At 42.3% G+C, this 15,632-nt stretch overlaps 1 protein-coding gene and 1 long non-coding RNA gene across 8 annotated transcripts in view; one reads left to right on the top strand and one right to left on the bottom strand.

Annotated features, from left to right (window-relative positions):
• Positions 1-15,632, bottom strand: part of LIMS1 (LIM zinc finger domain containing 1) — a 67,516-nt gene that overhangs the window by 17,277 nt on the left and 34,607 nt on the right. For 2 of the 7 annotated variants that reach the window (XM_074535887.1, XM_005487982.2), the window contains exon 1: positions 15,150-15,268. The exons of 2 other annotated variants lie outside the window; for them this stretch is intronic. In XM_074535887.1, the coding sequence (XP_074391988.1) occupies positions 15,150-15,253 (104 nt within the window). In that variant the 5' untranslated portion in view covers positions 15,254-15,268. Of the gene's footprint in view, positions 1-1,075; positions 1,101-1,686; positions 2,082-15,149; positions 15,269-15,632 lie in introns of those variants that run through there. 3 more of the 7 variants (XM_074535885.1, XM_074535886.1, XM_026794039.2) reach the window with 3 other exon arrangements.
• LOC141728254 (uncharacterized) lies at positions 2,050-7,355 on the top strand. The gene is made up of 3 exons (XR_012579131.1): positions 2,050-2,353; positions 2,478-2,492; positions 4,146-7,355. It is a non-coding gene; the product is annotated as an uncharacterized LOC141728254 (long non-coding RNA).

The raw sequence follows: 15,632 nt of genomic DNA, 5'->3' as shown, positions 1-15,632 counted from the left end.
AACAGAGTAGTTAAATAATTATCCTTTATATGAGCTCTGCATAGCTTGAAGTAATTTCACAAATTTAGTTTGAAGTAATGGGATTTTTGATTGGTTTGTTAAGGTTTATCTCAGGGAGTTCAGCTCATCATTGCCAGTCCACTCCAGGGCCAAGGGGTAGGGTGGGAATGCTCTGGCTGCCCCACAGCGCCCAACACACAGGCCAACAAAGCCAGCAAACCCATGCCAGGGATGCAAGGAAATATTGAAACAGCAACCTTGGCTGCTTCTCAAAGGCACAGGACCAAAAAAATGGCAGTGTGGTAGCTGTCCACATCTGCAGAAGACAGTACAGCTGTGCTTCAGTTAATTAAATCCAAAAAAAGGCTCTTTTGATTTTTCCTTTGCAAACATTTTGTCACTCATATCTAGACTCAAAGCTCTGCCTTTCAGGATCATCCCACTGCCCTAGTATAATGTGATAGCAGAGAGCAAATATAGGGCAATGGTCTAGTTTCATTACAATGTGATGTCAGCTGACAAAACCACTGACTCAAAATTTATCTGGAAGGTTATTAGACAAGTGACATTATTTGAAACACATGTGCATGCATGCACACATTTTGATACAGCTATCATGCTGTGCCTGTAAGTGCAAAGCCCAAAGTCCTCTGCAAGATGCCAAGCCTTCCTTCTTATCCCTTCAAGAGGATAAGACCTCTGGGCTCCCACTATGTTCAACAGGAATTGAATTCATTCCTTGCACACCATCCAAGGGAGCAAGCAAACACCTAGCACGTGGTTCAAAAGGAATGTGTTTTATCTATTTCTTACTCTGTCACACAGACGAGCCCTACACAAGGTCACATCTGACATGTTATTATTAGCTGGCACATTTTTTTCTCTCTCTTTTGATCTTGGCAGATGAGGAAAATGCCAACTGCAATCCAAATATCCACTGCCCTCAGAGTGAAATCAGTGGGCAAACTTCATATGAAGATCAGATGCAGGATGGTCTAACCCATACATAACAGACAGACCTATGGACAAACTGCACTGACTATACACATAAACTGTGATCAACTATTAGGCTCACCAATGGTCTTCATGGACTGTGTATGCTTTCTGTGGGGCAAAACTTCAGCCCATTTCCCCATCCTCCTTATCAATCTAAATGAAGAATAATCACAAGAGAAACTGGGATCTTTCATCACCACTTCAACAGTGCTCTAGCATTAAGGATGCTAAGCACTGCTGCACATAAAGTATAATCCAAGAAAAAACATGATACAAAGTTCAAGACCAAATAAAAACAGTTTACCTCTTCAGGAAAAAGTGCTTCACTTTGAAGCACATCATATGTGTAAAACTAGTGAAGTACGTAATACTCCTGCATTAATGAAGCAGTTTATCCATTTGCCCAGAATAAGTGGCAAACAACCTGAAGGCAGAGAGACTACTTTAAAAATTCCAACATCATTTTTACTGCTGGTAAAAGTTTCTGATGCAATTAATGATGAAATTTAAAGTAACAATTCAAATTTTAGTTGATAGTTACAACTGGCAATGTCTCAAGCAGAACAGTGGCAAAGGTTGGATGAGAGAACAGCTTGCACAGCCTGAACCTCAGATAATAAAATACATTATGTACAATAAACCAGTAATGCCACTGCAGTTACACCCCAAAGCTGAACAGAACAAACTTACAATTTTGCATAAAAGTCACAAAACTCTTTGTAGAGTTTTGTTTCACTGTGCCTACGTTGCAGTTTTGACACTGGTTTCTCGCCTTCATTTCTCGCGGAGTTGTGAGCATTGGGAGCGACCTTGTATGCAACCTCTTCATCCTCTGGGATGGGGAAGGGCTGAGTTCTGTGCTGGAAGTCCATCTCGCTCTGACTGCTTTCCCAGGTGTGTATATTCTATCCTTACACTGCAAAGGAGCTGTAGGCAAAGTCTGCAAAACAATATGCTGGACTTCCCCTTGTTCCCAGCGCAGTGATTTACTTTCACAGCTCGTGTCATGTAGCTGGAGCTACTCAGCACCCTGCTAGAGCTTCAAGTTAAAAGTTCAGCGGCAGGGCTGCGAGCCTGTCACACTGAGATTTACTGAGGCTGGCTGTGCACAGAGGAGAACACTCCCCTGCCAGGCCCTCGTGTAAACTTGGATGCTGGAAATGGTCTTTGCTGCTGGCTGCTGACAGAAGCTGCCCAGGAGAGCTGTGGTGTGAGTAACCCATGTAAGCAAATAAATTCACCACCAAACTTGGCTGCAGCTTCTTTCTGCTGAGGGGGCATGGAGGCAGAGTCCAACAATATTTTACCATGGGAAAACCAACAGTGGAAAGCAGGAACAGAAGACTCCTATCTCCAGGTAAATATTGCTTTAATGCCCATAGTGTTTTAATTACATTGTAAAAATGACCTTTAATGCTCCACTTGTGTCTTCTAAGTCATATGTGTTGAATTTATCTATTTATTGTCTTTCCTCCTGTCAGTACTTCAGACAAGGGGTAGGTACAGGCAGATGGTTTCATTTCTGTTGTGTTTCTCAGGCCTTTAACAAAACTGACAGGCATGCCATAATGGGCACTTATGGAGGAAAACCAAACCTTCATTTCCAGTGATGTGCTGCATTTAGAACAACAATCCAATGTAACAACACTAACTGAAGTAAGATTTGCAGCTAATAATTCAGACTCCTTCAAGCTCTCCCTCTTTGAAGCACAGTGCTTGTCGCAGATCTGGGATACTCAGCTTCCAGCACTTCCTAACTGCAGAAAAGGAAGGCTTTTGGGAAGCCCTCTGGAGTAACTAACTTTTGTGTTGAACTGTCTCAGCCTTGTTAGCAATCAGTTGAACTGCAGAACTGCATGCACTTTGTGCTCGTGACACACAGCACAGTGGTAGCTGAAGAATCTGCCAGTCAGTGAGGGGGCATGAGGAAGCAGAGGATGACAAGAAGGAGATGAGTAACAGGAACAAATAGAGAAACTAGAACTAAGATCAGAGAATAATAGAATCATTTAGATTGAAAAAGACCTCAAGACCACTTAGTACAACCATTAATCTAATATTGCCACATTCACCATTAAATCATGTCCCCAGGTGCCATATCTATACATCCTTTAAATACCTTTAGGGATGGTGATGCTAACACTTCCTTGGGCAGTCTGTTCCAGTGTTTGACAACATTTCCGTGAAGAAATTTGTCCTGATCTCAAATCTAAACCTCCCCTGGCACATCTTGAGGCCATTTCCTCTTGTATTCTCACAGGATATGACAGAATGTCCAGTCAAGGCTACAATTTCTTAATATACCTGCACCTTCCCTAGGACCTGCCACAGAGGATCTGGCTGGTGATGGTTTTTGGCCATATCTCTCATCACCAGCTAGGACAGCTTGTTCAGCAAGCATACAGCAGCCCACACGCCACTCTCCATGCAGGCCTGAGCTTGCCAGCAGCCACCTTCCTGCAGCTCAGCCAATGCTGAGTCCTATGCTGCTGCTTCTGCTGACAAATTTGTAGAATGGGTTGGGTCAGTGTCTTTCCTTCACTTCCACTCAACAAGGAGAACCCCCTAGGCAAGCTATTTCCCTGCGTAGGTGGAACCCAGGCAGCATGACCCTCTTCATCTGCCTGTCTGTAGGTGTGATTATTCACCCTATGCCAGAGCTACCAGGAGTCAAGCTCTAACAGGCTAAGGAGGCTGCACCCTCACCACTGACACAGCCTGGCTGCAGCTCAAACCCTATTTTTATCTGTCATGGGGCAAACTGCAGATGAAGCAATTATCAGGTTGTAGCCCAAGGCTACAAAGATCTTGCCAGAGCACCACTGCACTCCTGGAATAAAAGGTTTCTGCATTCTCTGAAACATGAGTGATGAAAATGTGCAGTGTCTGCCAACAGACATGCAGGTATAGTGATGCCAGTTCTTCTTCCTCTTGCTTCCCAACACTTTTTGCACAGGTCAGTGCTGAGCTTCTGTGGGTATAAAACACTTCAGTGAGACTGACTGCAGTGGACTAAAAATGCTGATTTATCCAGGATTAGTATAGGTGCACCAAGCCACTAAGATAATAAACAGCAAGTCAGCCTATCTCTTCCTCTTATCACTATTTTCTCAACAATTTCCCAACTCTTTTCCTGTATTTTGTCCCAGATCACAGACAATTCTCCTGGGAAGATGCTGCTGCAAATCAAAAGTGCCCTGTAGAGACTTTCTCCTGGTGGACTACCACAATTTTGCAGTAACCTGAATTCCAAAGGTGACCAATATGGTTGGAAGCCACTTCTGCTGCCTCTTTGGTCAACAAGAAAACTTTTAATTGCTTCTTCAGCTTGCTACTATGCAGTCTTCTGCATGGCTGTAGCAAAGCAAGTAGTACAGCAAATTAGTGCAGTAAGATGTCCATCCAAAAAGCCTGTTTTTATCTTCCTAGTTTTCCTGTTATTTTGAAGTAACTCCTTCCAGAAGTCCTTCAAAGTAACAGGATTCCATATGTGCAATAAGTAGAAGCTGCCTGGTTCTCCAGTCATACTACCATTGCTGCTGGAGGAATGACTCCCAATTTTTTCCATGGTGTATGTTTGACAGGAGTTTAAAATGGTCCGATATGCTACTGAAGCAAAACACAGCTTCTACTGTGGAGGTCTGGTAATCCACAAATCCAGAGCAGCTGGCCATCCCTCTCTTTTCTGACATTTTGTAGGAGGCATGCTGCCAAGATCTGAAATACAATGTTAAAAATACACTGCATTTTCATTAGGGAATTCTAGGTTACTCTGAGGTGAAGCTGCCCATGGGGAGTGAGAAGCATATAAGGGGTTGTTCTGCAGCAGCAGCAGCTTCCCTTGGAATATAGGATAAAACATAGCAAGCAGTCTGTTGTAATGCAGTGTTAGGGAGAAAAGAAGTTGAGTGTCTAACTAGAAAAGGTAGGTATGAAAGAAATAGACAGTCTGCTCTGGGCACACTGAGGATCCTATCAGGAGCCAAAACTGGCGCTGGGGAAGGTGCTGAAGGAAACGGTGGAAGAGGGAGGGAGAAGTGTTCCACTGCGGTTACCAGAAGGGCTTTGGTAAACAACAGCAAAACCAGGCGCAGTGCCTGATCCCTGCTGAAGGATGACTGCCGCCTCACTCCACGCTGCTCTCCCTGCACAGCCTTCCAGCCTGGCTGCCCATGCTGCCAGGGGCAGGCAGGGACTCTTACAGAGACGGCTCGCTGGCCAGCCGAGCCCGCGGAGCATTCCACTCCGTGCCACAAATAGCCGTGTGCGGAGCAGCCACGGCTCCAAACAAGGTGCTTGGCAAAGGCAGCTGCTGCCCGGCCACCTCTCTGTGCCACCGTGACATATCGTGACATATCGCTGCACGCTGGCCTGCCGGGACACGGGGACAGGCGGGATGAGCAAGCACAGCGCATCCCACCCCTTCCCCCGCAGGTACGAGCGCTTCCATTTCAGTGATGCATTAACAGATGCTGTGCGGTGACTCTCACACGCAAAAACAGAACAACCTAGAACAGAAGTCTGGCTGCAAAAGACGCGTGGGTTTGCAGTGCCTCGCTCTGATTTCTGCACCAACACTTTAAAGCACTAGATGACCTTTTGTGGGGTTTTTTTATTGAAATTAAAAACACTCTTGGGTTCTGGTTGCTGCAATTGTTTATCTCTTAAGCAATAAAATACTTTCCGTGTTAAGCTGATCTCCTAAGGCATTTTGAAAAAAGGTATGAATCTTTTATATCATTCAAATGCACATTTTACAGGTAGGATTTTCACATGTGCTCAGCACTGGTCTAACTACTTTTTCTGTTAAAAAATATGGAAAACCATCGTGAAACCACTGCAGTAAAAATCGGGTGAATTCTGAGTGTTCCTGAAAGTTTCATTATTTAGTCTTCACCTCAAAATGCATAATTAAGCTTATGTGGTGGGAGTTCAAACAGGGCAAACAAAAAGGCAATTCTAGTTGTTTCATATCCTCCAGTATATTTTTATTCTAGTATAAACATGTCCAAAAAATGCTTTGGTCTCCACAAACAGAGAAGGTTCACATTCCATCTCTCCATAAGGAAGTAAATATAACTGGAATAGACAGGTAAGCAGCAGCTTCCCACACAATGTTTATCAGTCATTCAGGCACAGTGAAATATCAGCCTCTGACAGAATCTGTAGAAAGGGAGAGCAATGTGCAACTACAGCATTTCCCTGTTAAAAGTAATATTTCAGCAAAGCATTGTGTTTTCTTCCTGCTGGTTATGTCTATTACCAAATGAAGCCATGCTCTGTGTAAACCAAGCAATGACTTCTGTGTACAGATATTTGGTACTCTTTAAAACATTCATCTCTTCCTCCTCCACTACTGTTTCTTTCAATCCTGTGCAGACAGGAAAAACAAAACAAACAGTATCATATATGAGAAGCTCACGAATTCCAATAATTTTGTGTTGCATGAGACACAGCATATTACTGGTTATGCTTGAAATTTGCACCCTGCATAGTCAACTGCATGCCTACTTTATTATGGTGTCCAAATTCTGTATCCAAATTCCTCAAAATCTATAGAATTTGAGGATGCATTTGCACTGATGCATTTCATACAACACTTACATTCTCATTTCCAATTTAAGAATAATAAAAAAGGTCAGCCACTCAATACTAGTGGCTGTGCATCAAATGCCCCTGAGACACTCACTGTGAAAAGAACCATCTTTTCAAGCCTGAAAAGAGAAGATCAAGTCCACCAAGCTCCAAAAAATTGACAAGACAAGAAACAACCTCAAGTTGCATCAAGGGAGGTTTAGACTGGACGCTGATTTTTTTTTTTTTTAATGCCAAGGAGTGTCAAGCATTTGGAACAAGCTGCCCAGAGAAGCGGAGCAGAGTCAACATCACTGAAACTATTTAAAAGACATGTAGATGTGGCACTTGGGGACATAGTTTAGAGGTGGACATGGCAGTGATGGGTTATTGGTTGGACTTGATAACCTTAAGAGGTTGTTACAGCCTACATGATTCTATGATTGTAAAATGATGCAGTAACATATTTCTCTTTAGGGTAATGGTTTCCTAGCACAAATATTCAGTTCATGTCATCTGTCACTGACATCCACCAAAAATCTTCCACTCAATCCTCAGTGTAATGGCAAATGCCAGCCTTTGATTCTGCCTGAGTCATCTGCCTGCACTGTGTGGAACCAATGTTTTGACAAGCTGAACACCATGACCTGAGCAGTTCATCCAGGAGCTATAATTAATACTGTGACTCAATGTAACACCCCAGCAATCAGGAGAGACTTCCAGTACATCCCTGCAGCTCCTTGTAGGGCAGAGAGAACTGCAAAACCAGGCTTCCCACCCACAGCAACATCCTTATTATAGTCACATCTCCACTGGAGACACCGTGCTGAGGACTGACCTTCAGCTTTAGTAACCTACACATCACACACATCTTTTATTATTACTTTATTGCTATTAATCTACACTTTCAGCAACATAATCTCTTCTCACCTTCATTAGTTTGAGCTTCTATATGATGAAGTGCAAAGTTTTTCATTGCCTGAATTAATTAATTTTGAGCAGAAGTACAATGTGTTACAGAAAACATCTCAGCTGTTCCTCTTCTCTCATACACACACCAAATTGTAATTATTAGTCACTCCAGGTTTCAGTTTCACATTTTTCTCTTCCTACATTCACTACGGCATCACTAGGCTTTAAAACCTGCAGAGGATGGCAGACAGCTAAGCCATCTGCAGTTAATACCGCAGCATGAAATAATAATAGCCCTAATATTCAACTGCCAAGAGAACAACCAGAAGCAGTTTATGTTCCCAACACTCAAGAATGAGTAATGTGTCAACAAATAACACTAACACAAAATAGCATTTGGACTTTATTACAACAGTCTTAACATTTAGGGTAATACAAACTAAAGGTCTTCATCTTGCACTTTACATTTATTAGCTATTCAATGCTGGTAGCACACCTGTCAAGTAAACACAAATGAATTTCAGTAGTAGTTTGGGCAAAGGAAGACTTCCATGCATTTTTCTAGCAGAAGGTTTGGCAAGGTTTCTTTTAAACCTTTTTGCCAGGTTTTTAAAAAGTAATGGTTTCTTTCCCAACACGTGAATGACTGAAGCAGCAGTGGACAGTTACAGTATCTATTGTATCGCTTTTAAGGGAAGAAGATACAGAAGTTACCCCTCACAAGAATATTCTGCTGGGATCATCCAAAAGAACAGCAGGTTTTTTTGCTTGACATAACAGAAGCAAAGGAAAGAGGGAAGATAACAGGGGTTTGAGCTTTCAATCAGAGTGGCTCGAGCCCTGCCAAGCCTCCTTCTGGTTTGCTACATACCCTGGTGTCATCTGAGGAGTAGCTTTAGAAAGAATTTGAGTTTAAAGCCACGCAACTACTTGTACATTTCAGGCAAAATTCATAACCTACAACTTGGCAGCTCATGGAGTTATCCTATTCTGAAGCTGCACTTCTACAATGTCCTTTAAAAAAGTTTATGTATGAGGACCAACTTTGCAATGTATCAGAAATACAGGGTATGCTTCACTTCAGTTTCTGAAGTCAGTGAGAAGAAATGTACAAAAAAAAAAAAACTGAAAAACTGAAACTGAAAAATATAACTGAAAAACAAAAACTGAAAAGCCAAATATTTTGCAGGACAAATAGCTCTCAATGCAAACTTCCCCTACTGGAACAAGGGGACCAGCCAGGGCAGTTCTGAGGCATGACTGAGTGGTAGACCAATAGTTGCATAGAAACAGAGTTCAAAAGGTAGACTCACCTTGGGATCAAGAACTTTATGATCTATGAAGAGTGTGGTATGCATGGATTTCACATGCTAGAAAAGACAAACATCATTTCATATTTGCTCTACCTTTGTCCACTCATTCCTTGCTGGAACAGCTTGAATATTTTGAATCTTTAATTTAAAAAAACACAAGCTGAGAAATGCTGCCAGGTATTGCTATCTGTGTCTGTCAATATGTTACTTCCTTTGAGGCTAATAGTAAAAAGATTTTAGTTCATTTTTTTCTAGCTCTATTATGGCCATTAGGGCAGTCAGAAACAGCAGAAGAGCTACAAGGAAATATGTCACAAAAAGCAGAACCCAAATTTCTCTTCCTGGACATAAAGCTCCAAAAGACCAGAAAGGTTCATCTACAAAGACACATCACAGGATGACTTAGAATCTGCTGCAAAATTGAGCAGTATCATCAAAAAAACACTGCCCACAGAGTATTATTTATAAAAACATCATTTCAGAATTCTACCAGCAACTACCTAAAATAACAATTTCTACAAAGTTGGACAATGGCAACCTAAAGCTGCTATGACAAATCAAGCAAGGAAAAAAATAACACAAAACTGTGTGTACTCCACCATCAGATAATACACATGACAATTCAGAGCACTGAATAACTTAATAAATGCCCTGAGAATGCTGGGTGCAAGGCAAGTCCAGAGGAGTTAATTGAAGGGAAAAACACTGAGTGCCACAAACTCTGTAGGAAGTCCCTGAGCCACAGGTGGTGGCAAGCTGGGGTTACTACCACGGGCAATCCCATAAAAGGCTCACTCTTTCCTTCCACCTCCCTCCACAGGCATCAGCCTTTGGCCATCCTCAGACGCACAATACTTGGCAAGCTGTTCCCATGCCTGGAGAGCATCATGTAAAAGGCTCATGGTTCTCTTCAGGACACTGTATCAGCTAGCTTCAGGTTTGCCAAAACAGCTCAGAGACCTCAGGAAAACTAAATAAAAATATATAGAAAGGGCATCCAAACTTACAACCTTTTAAATTTTTCTCCCAAATACCTGTGAGTTAGTAATTTTTTATTAAATAGTAACATTGGCATAATTTAGTTTTTCTCTTCTGTGTTTAAACTCATTTCAGTGTGACAGACTGCATTCAAAGGATAACTTAATTACAATGAAGAATAATAACCAATCACAGAACATTTTTTTTAGAGAACACCTCTGATTAGGTATCATGAGGACACACACAAACAATAGCAAAAGAAAAGAAATGTACAATTTACCTTTACTCAGCTAATCCTGTAAATAAGAGCAGTGAAAATCCTAATTGCTATAATTAAAATCCTAATTGAAGTTTACATGTTACTAAAATTACTAAACTTACATTACTAAAATCATATATTTAAGAGGAAAAGCAATTAGTGCTTTGGTTGATGTTACACAAGTAGCTATCTCCAGTCATCTGGACTCATGAGAGGTGATAGTCGGGTGAGCAAGTCAAACAAAATCACTCAGTTGTTATGCAATGTAGGAGACAAGGGGTGAGAGAGAAGGCAAGCAGAAAAGGGTGTGTTCCTCAGGAGCTATTTTAACCCCTAGAGCAATGAAAAGTACAGCACAAATCAACGGGAAAGCCTCTAGTCATGTGGATACCTCAAACTAAGGCACAATGCAAATTCTAGGTATCCCAATATTTAAATCTAACCATGAAGCATATTTTTGCTGGCTGTAAGCTACTCTAATTAATGGTACCAATTCAGTGTCACATTTACACAGACAAATCCCTTCTTCAGTTAGAGCAGCTAGCTGACAAGCTGAAGTGTTTTTTAGTTCAGAGCTTCCAAACCCTGATTAAAATGAGTATTTGTAGCACCCAGCTCTCCACTATTCTCACAGAGTTATCAGGGAGAAGCACAATTTTTTTGTCTTAAAGTTTTTCCTGCTTTAACAAATTAATCACTTTTTTTACTAAGTTATCTGCTTCACCTGTTGACACTGACAGGGTGAACAAGTTAAACAACTCCCACAGAAAGCAGCCATATAAATGCTGACATTGGTGATGCTATAAAGAAACATTACCAGGAGAAATCAAATGTAAGTAAGCTCCCAGGTGCAGAGAGGGTTTTTATTTTCACCTTAACCGGCTCTCAGTACCCTAAAGCATCTGAAAGCTCAACAGATCCCTGGTTTCCCACACAGTCCCTGACCATCATTTTCACCCTTTCTTCCAAGGAAGAGCAGGTCTTCAGAGCTGATGTATGGCTGGAAACAGCTGTACACCTTGTCTGGCTGCTACACATGCCTTTGATGGCAGGTTAAGGAGATTTGTGACCTTGCACAATTCCCAAATGCTGCATCTCATAAAGAAAGGAAGACAGCCCTACCATGTTGCCAATGGGGGGGAATTTTATTCATTTGTTTCCTTTTTACACTCACCTAAAAGCCTTGCTGTGCAGATCCTATCCCCCAAAGGCTCAGTGGGACATAACAATGTGCTTATGCCTCCTGTTTCATCTGCAAGGAAGTCTTTGTGCTTGAAATTTTGGGGCACATCCACATGCCTTCCAGCCTGGAGTCAATGTGCAGAGGCAGGCAGGAGCCTGAACAGATCCAGTAGAAGATTGCACCTACTTACATGCATGTACCCCTCACTTCAGCAGCAGAGAGCAAAAGGAATGCAAATACAAATTAAAACTATTAATATGGAAAACACCTACAGTGCTTTCTGCATAGAACAGAGCAGTGAGCTACAAGTGACTGACAGCCACTGATGGAAGCTCATCAATGATTATTTATTGTAAATGCTGAAATTTGCTACTTGGTAAAAAACTTGAGACTAACCTCTTTAAAAGCTGTTAACATTTTTAATGTCATTTGAATGCATATGAATTTGGAAAAGAGAGCTACAGATAGCAGCTAACAGTGATCAAATTAAGTGTAATTGCCAAGAAAAAAAAACCAAAGATAACTGCCTCTGCTTTGCAATTACCTTGTACTGAGCCTTGAGAATTAATAGTATCAATTCTTTTAGAGGAATCATTCTATTTTTACAAAGACTCAAGGGATGAGAAGGGGAAAGAGCAAAAATAGCAAGCATACTGCTATTGCTAAATGACTCCTAATGATTAATCATAAATATATGTGTACAATTTCCTTTGCATCCTGTTTGCTGAGAAAAGCAAGAAAGAATAGCTCAGCATACAGTCAGAATTTTTTACATGCTGTTTCTAAAGACAAAGCAAGTCAAGACCTACAGAAGATGTCATTGTTTTCCCACTAAATCAAAATAGCTGGAAAAGAACAAGTCTTCAAGAACAGTCTCTTTTGAAAAGCAGATTTTCAGGTTGCATTTAGTTCAAGGGTGGCTGCATCTGTTGCACACAGGAGAGAGATGAATGCCTGGCATCCTCCTGCATTTTGAACCCTGCATCCGGGGAGCATCCTGTATAATTTAGGTTTATGAGCTGGTGAGTCTGCTCAAACAGGCAAAGAGAGGTCAGCATTCAGCACGCCAGCCTCACTAGAGGTCTAAACCAAGCACATTCTTGTACTGAGCAAGTTCAAGAAAAGGATGAGCTACCCAGATCATCTTTTACATGGCACAGACAGGCTGCAGCTCCCTAAAGTCAGTAAAGCACAAGTTGCATCTGTAGCAGCAGATTAAAAGGCTGCCACAGAGCTTATGAGGTTTGTTAAGTGATACATGGGTGAGACAGAAAGAGAAGTTAAATTTCCCATCCCCATCAATGTGCTGTGCTGTCAGGACAAATTAAATGTATGTGATACATTACATGACAAACATATGTTTCTGGTGCACATTTAGGAGTTTCAGTACATTGTTTCACCATTGTTTCACAGTACATTGTTTCCCTAATTATTAGTAATCTCACACATTTTAAGTACAAATCACACTGACATTCCCAGGAAAGAAAAAGGCAGAATTTTGGCACCAAGCCCTGCTGAGCTGCTTTGTAATGCCAACACTTGGCTATGTCTCAGCTGCAGTTTGCAGGTACACAGGTCCCTGTCCTACCAAGCACATCTGGCTCCTGCTGTGATGGCTGGACCCAGCAGCTGAAATTAAAGGTTTTAAATACAGAAGTTCTCAAAGGGTGACCTGGGGACACAGGCATCTTGAGTACATTTTGGCCCAGGATTAGAAGAACACTACTTGAACTAAGAAAGCAGGTTTCAGTGAACTGTTGCTTGAGGGCTGATATTATTTAACACATCTGGATTAATATGTATGTAAAACAAAATACCAAGGTACTAGAACAAAGAACTGGAGAGAGATACTATGGGAGGGCATTGAAAAGCCATGGATGGCAAGATATATTTAGCAGACATAAAAGAAACCTCTTGTCTTTCTTGTGGACTCTACATACTCTGAAAGTATTTGCTAAGGACAGACATCTAAGTGGCGCTGGGAGATTATGTGGAAAAAACTAGAGCTTTCCATTTTTAGAAAACTAATGAGCTTTTCCTCTTTGTTTCCAACTGCTCTTTGCCCTGTTGATATGTCATAACTCTGTATTTATAATGCCGTAGCCTTTTGTCATGGAGAATGCAGTAAAAATGACAAATAAGCCTGCCTTGCAACACACTGCAATATCACAATATGGGTTAGGAAGGAGCAAGGTTTAGTTTGAATAAGGACCAGCTTAAGCTATTAGCAAACATAAGATAAGCTCTGGTTAGACATATGGGTTGTCCCCCTGCTCCAAAAGCATCACCTGACCATGTGCTCTTGCACCTCCAACACTCTGCCCTCTGCTGATTCACAAGCCCCTGAATTGTTATTTCCTCCCATTTGGATTTTATTTCCCAAGACTAATCCCTGTTTCATGTATTTCTCATCTCCAACCAGAAGAGACTCAGAAGATTAAAACACCCACACTTGTACTGGTGCAGTAAACACACCCCTTCTCCTTATCCAGCCCCAAAATGGTTTCATTCCCATCTTGGATATGCACAGTAATAACAGCAACACAACCATACAGAGCTAGTACTCATTGTTATGCATATGCTTTAAAAAGAGGCTTTCTCTTCCCCAAAAATATCTATTTTTCCTCATTACTAGTTTTGTACAAAATAAGCTAAATGTAAAAATGTCAGGAATCTCTGCACTTACCTCTTACTCTTCTGAGTCTGTCTATTCTTCCAACTGCAGTCATATGAATATAACATATATACTGCTAATACTATTAGAAATCCATCTCAGAAATCAATTCAGAATTAATACTACAAAGAGATACCAAATACCTATACCAAACTTGCAAGCTAACACATTCCTAGAAATGATATGATATTTCTGACATCTCATGGCAAATTATCTCTGTAAGTTACAATGATACATTTTGCCACAATTACAGTCCTTAGTTGTAACAAAGAGTAAATCCCCCAGATCTGAATAATTATTCTTCTGAAATCACTAATGCAGTTGAAAAAAACACAGTAACAACCTTTCAAATTACATAGCACTCCAACCTGATGCACAACCATTACCAAGGAAAAATAATCTAAAAATACAATGAGCAGGCATTAGGAGACAGGAAGTACTTCCTCTCACTGAGGCTTTAGTTAGCAGATACACAAGGTTCCTTTGCTGAGGAGCCTGAAGTGGGAATGAATTCCTTTCATGCTGAGCACACTTAGAAAACTTTCTTAGCATTTTTACCTTTTTTTGCGGGGCATCTGCACTTACTCAAGTTACAAACAAATTTTTAATCTTTCTACTCCAAACAGAGGCTTTTTGCAATTCACTGTTAATTTTTTTCAAAAGGTTCACAGCAGCAGAAAGATAACCCCAGACATTAAATGGCTTTCTAATTTTTGGTCACCCTTGTTGAGTAAGGTCAGGCTAAGTGGTCCAGCTGCATTCTTTTGCCTGAAGCCCTTTCTGCAACAAAGAACGCCCCATGAAGAACCCCAGAGCCCAGCAGCCACCCCAGCTCCACAGCCCCAGCCGGGCACAGGGACTGTGCCAAGACCCAAGAGGCAGCGCAACCCACAGAACCTGGGTGACCCAGAACCAGCCTCAAAGCAGACGGAGCGAAGTTGTCGGGCTCCAAAATGTTTATTTACTTGCGAGTGCTGGCCGTCAGAGGGGATCCCAAAGTAAACACGGCTAACATCTGCCCTTCCCAGAGTCAGGGCAGGCTGTCACACCATCGCCAAAGCGCGCAAGGCCACCGTATGGCGGCTCCTGTTATCTGTCCTTCAGGGGTTTTTCTGTCGTGCCTCGGAGCTGCTTCTCAATGTATGTGTTTTGCAGGGCCTTTCCAGAGCTGTGGTTGCATTTTGTTTGTTACACCCACCGAAGCGAGCGGGCAGCAGAGAAGGGCTCGGTGCCCCGGCAGTCCCATCCATTCGCACTCACCTCAGGCTCTCTTCCTGTGACCCGGGCAGGACACTGTCGGGACGATCCCGTCTCCTCCTGTACAGACCTGAATGTGACAACTCTTTCAGCTGCAAGGCCGTCATATTCCCCTACCTGGAGGAGGGCTGGTTTTTTTTAAAGGTGAGGGGGGTGTTTTGGCTTTGGGTTGGGTTTCTTTCCCCCGCCTCTCGCAGCTGTGGGTGCCGAGGAGCGCGCCTGCCAAGATGCCTGGAGAGCAGCGGCTGGGCGCTTGTGTCTGTCTGTCTGTCTGTCGGCCGGCACACCTGCGCCCGCCGAGCCACCAACCTCTGCAGGCAGGCAGGGCAGGCACCCGCCGAGCTGCTTCCTGTTTCTCATAGGTACACACCCTCCCAAAGGGCACCACATTTCCTTTATCACTCGATCACACCTAAGGGATGTGTGCGACAAGCTCACCCCCTTCTCTCCAGCTTTCCCCAAACTCTCACCGCCCCGACAGGCACG

This window comes from Zonotrichia albicollis, chromosome 2, assembly GCF_047830755.1.
Source record: "Zonotrichia albicollis isolate bZonAlb1 chromosome 2, bZonAlb1.hap1, whole genome shotgun sequence".
NCBI classification, from domain to species: Eukaryota; Metazoa; Chordata; class Aves; order Passeriformes; family Passerellidae; genus Zonotrichia; species Zonotrichia albicollis.
This window is presented reverse-complemented; position numbering and strand designations above follow the sequence as displayed.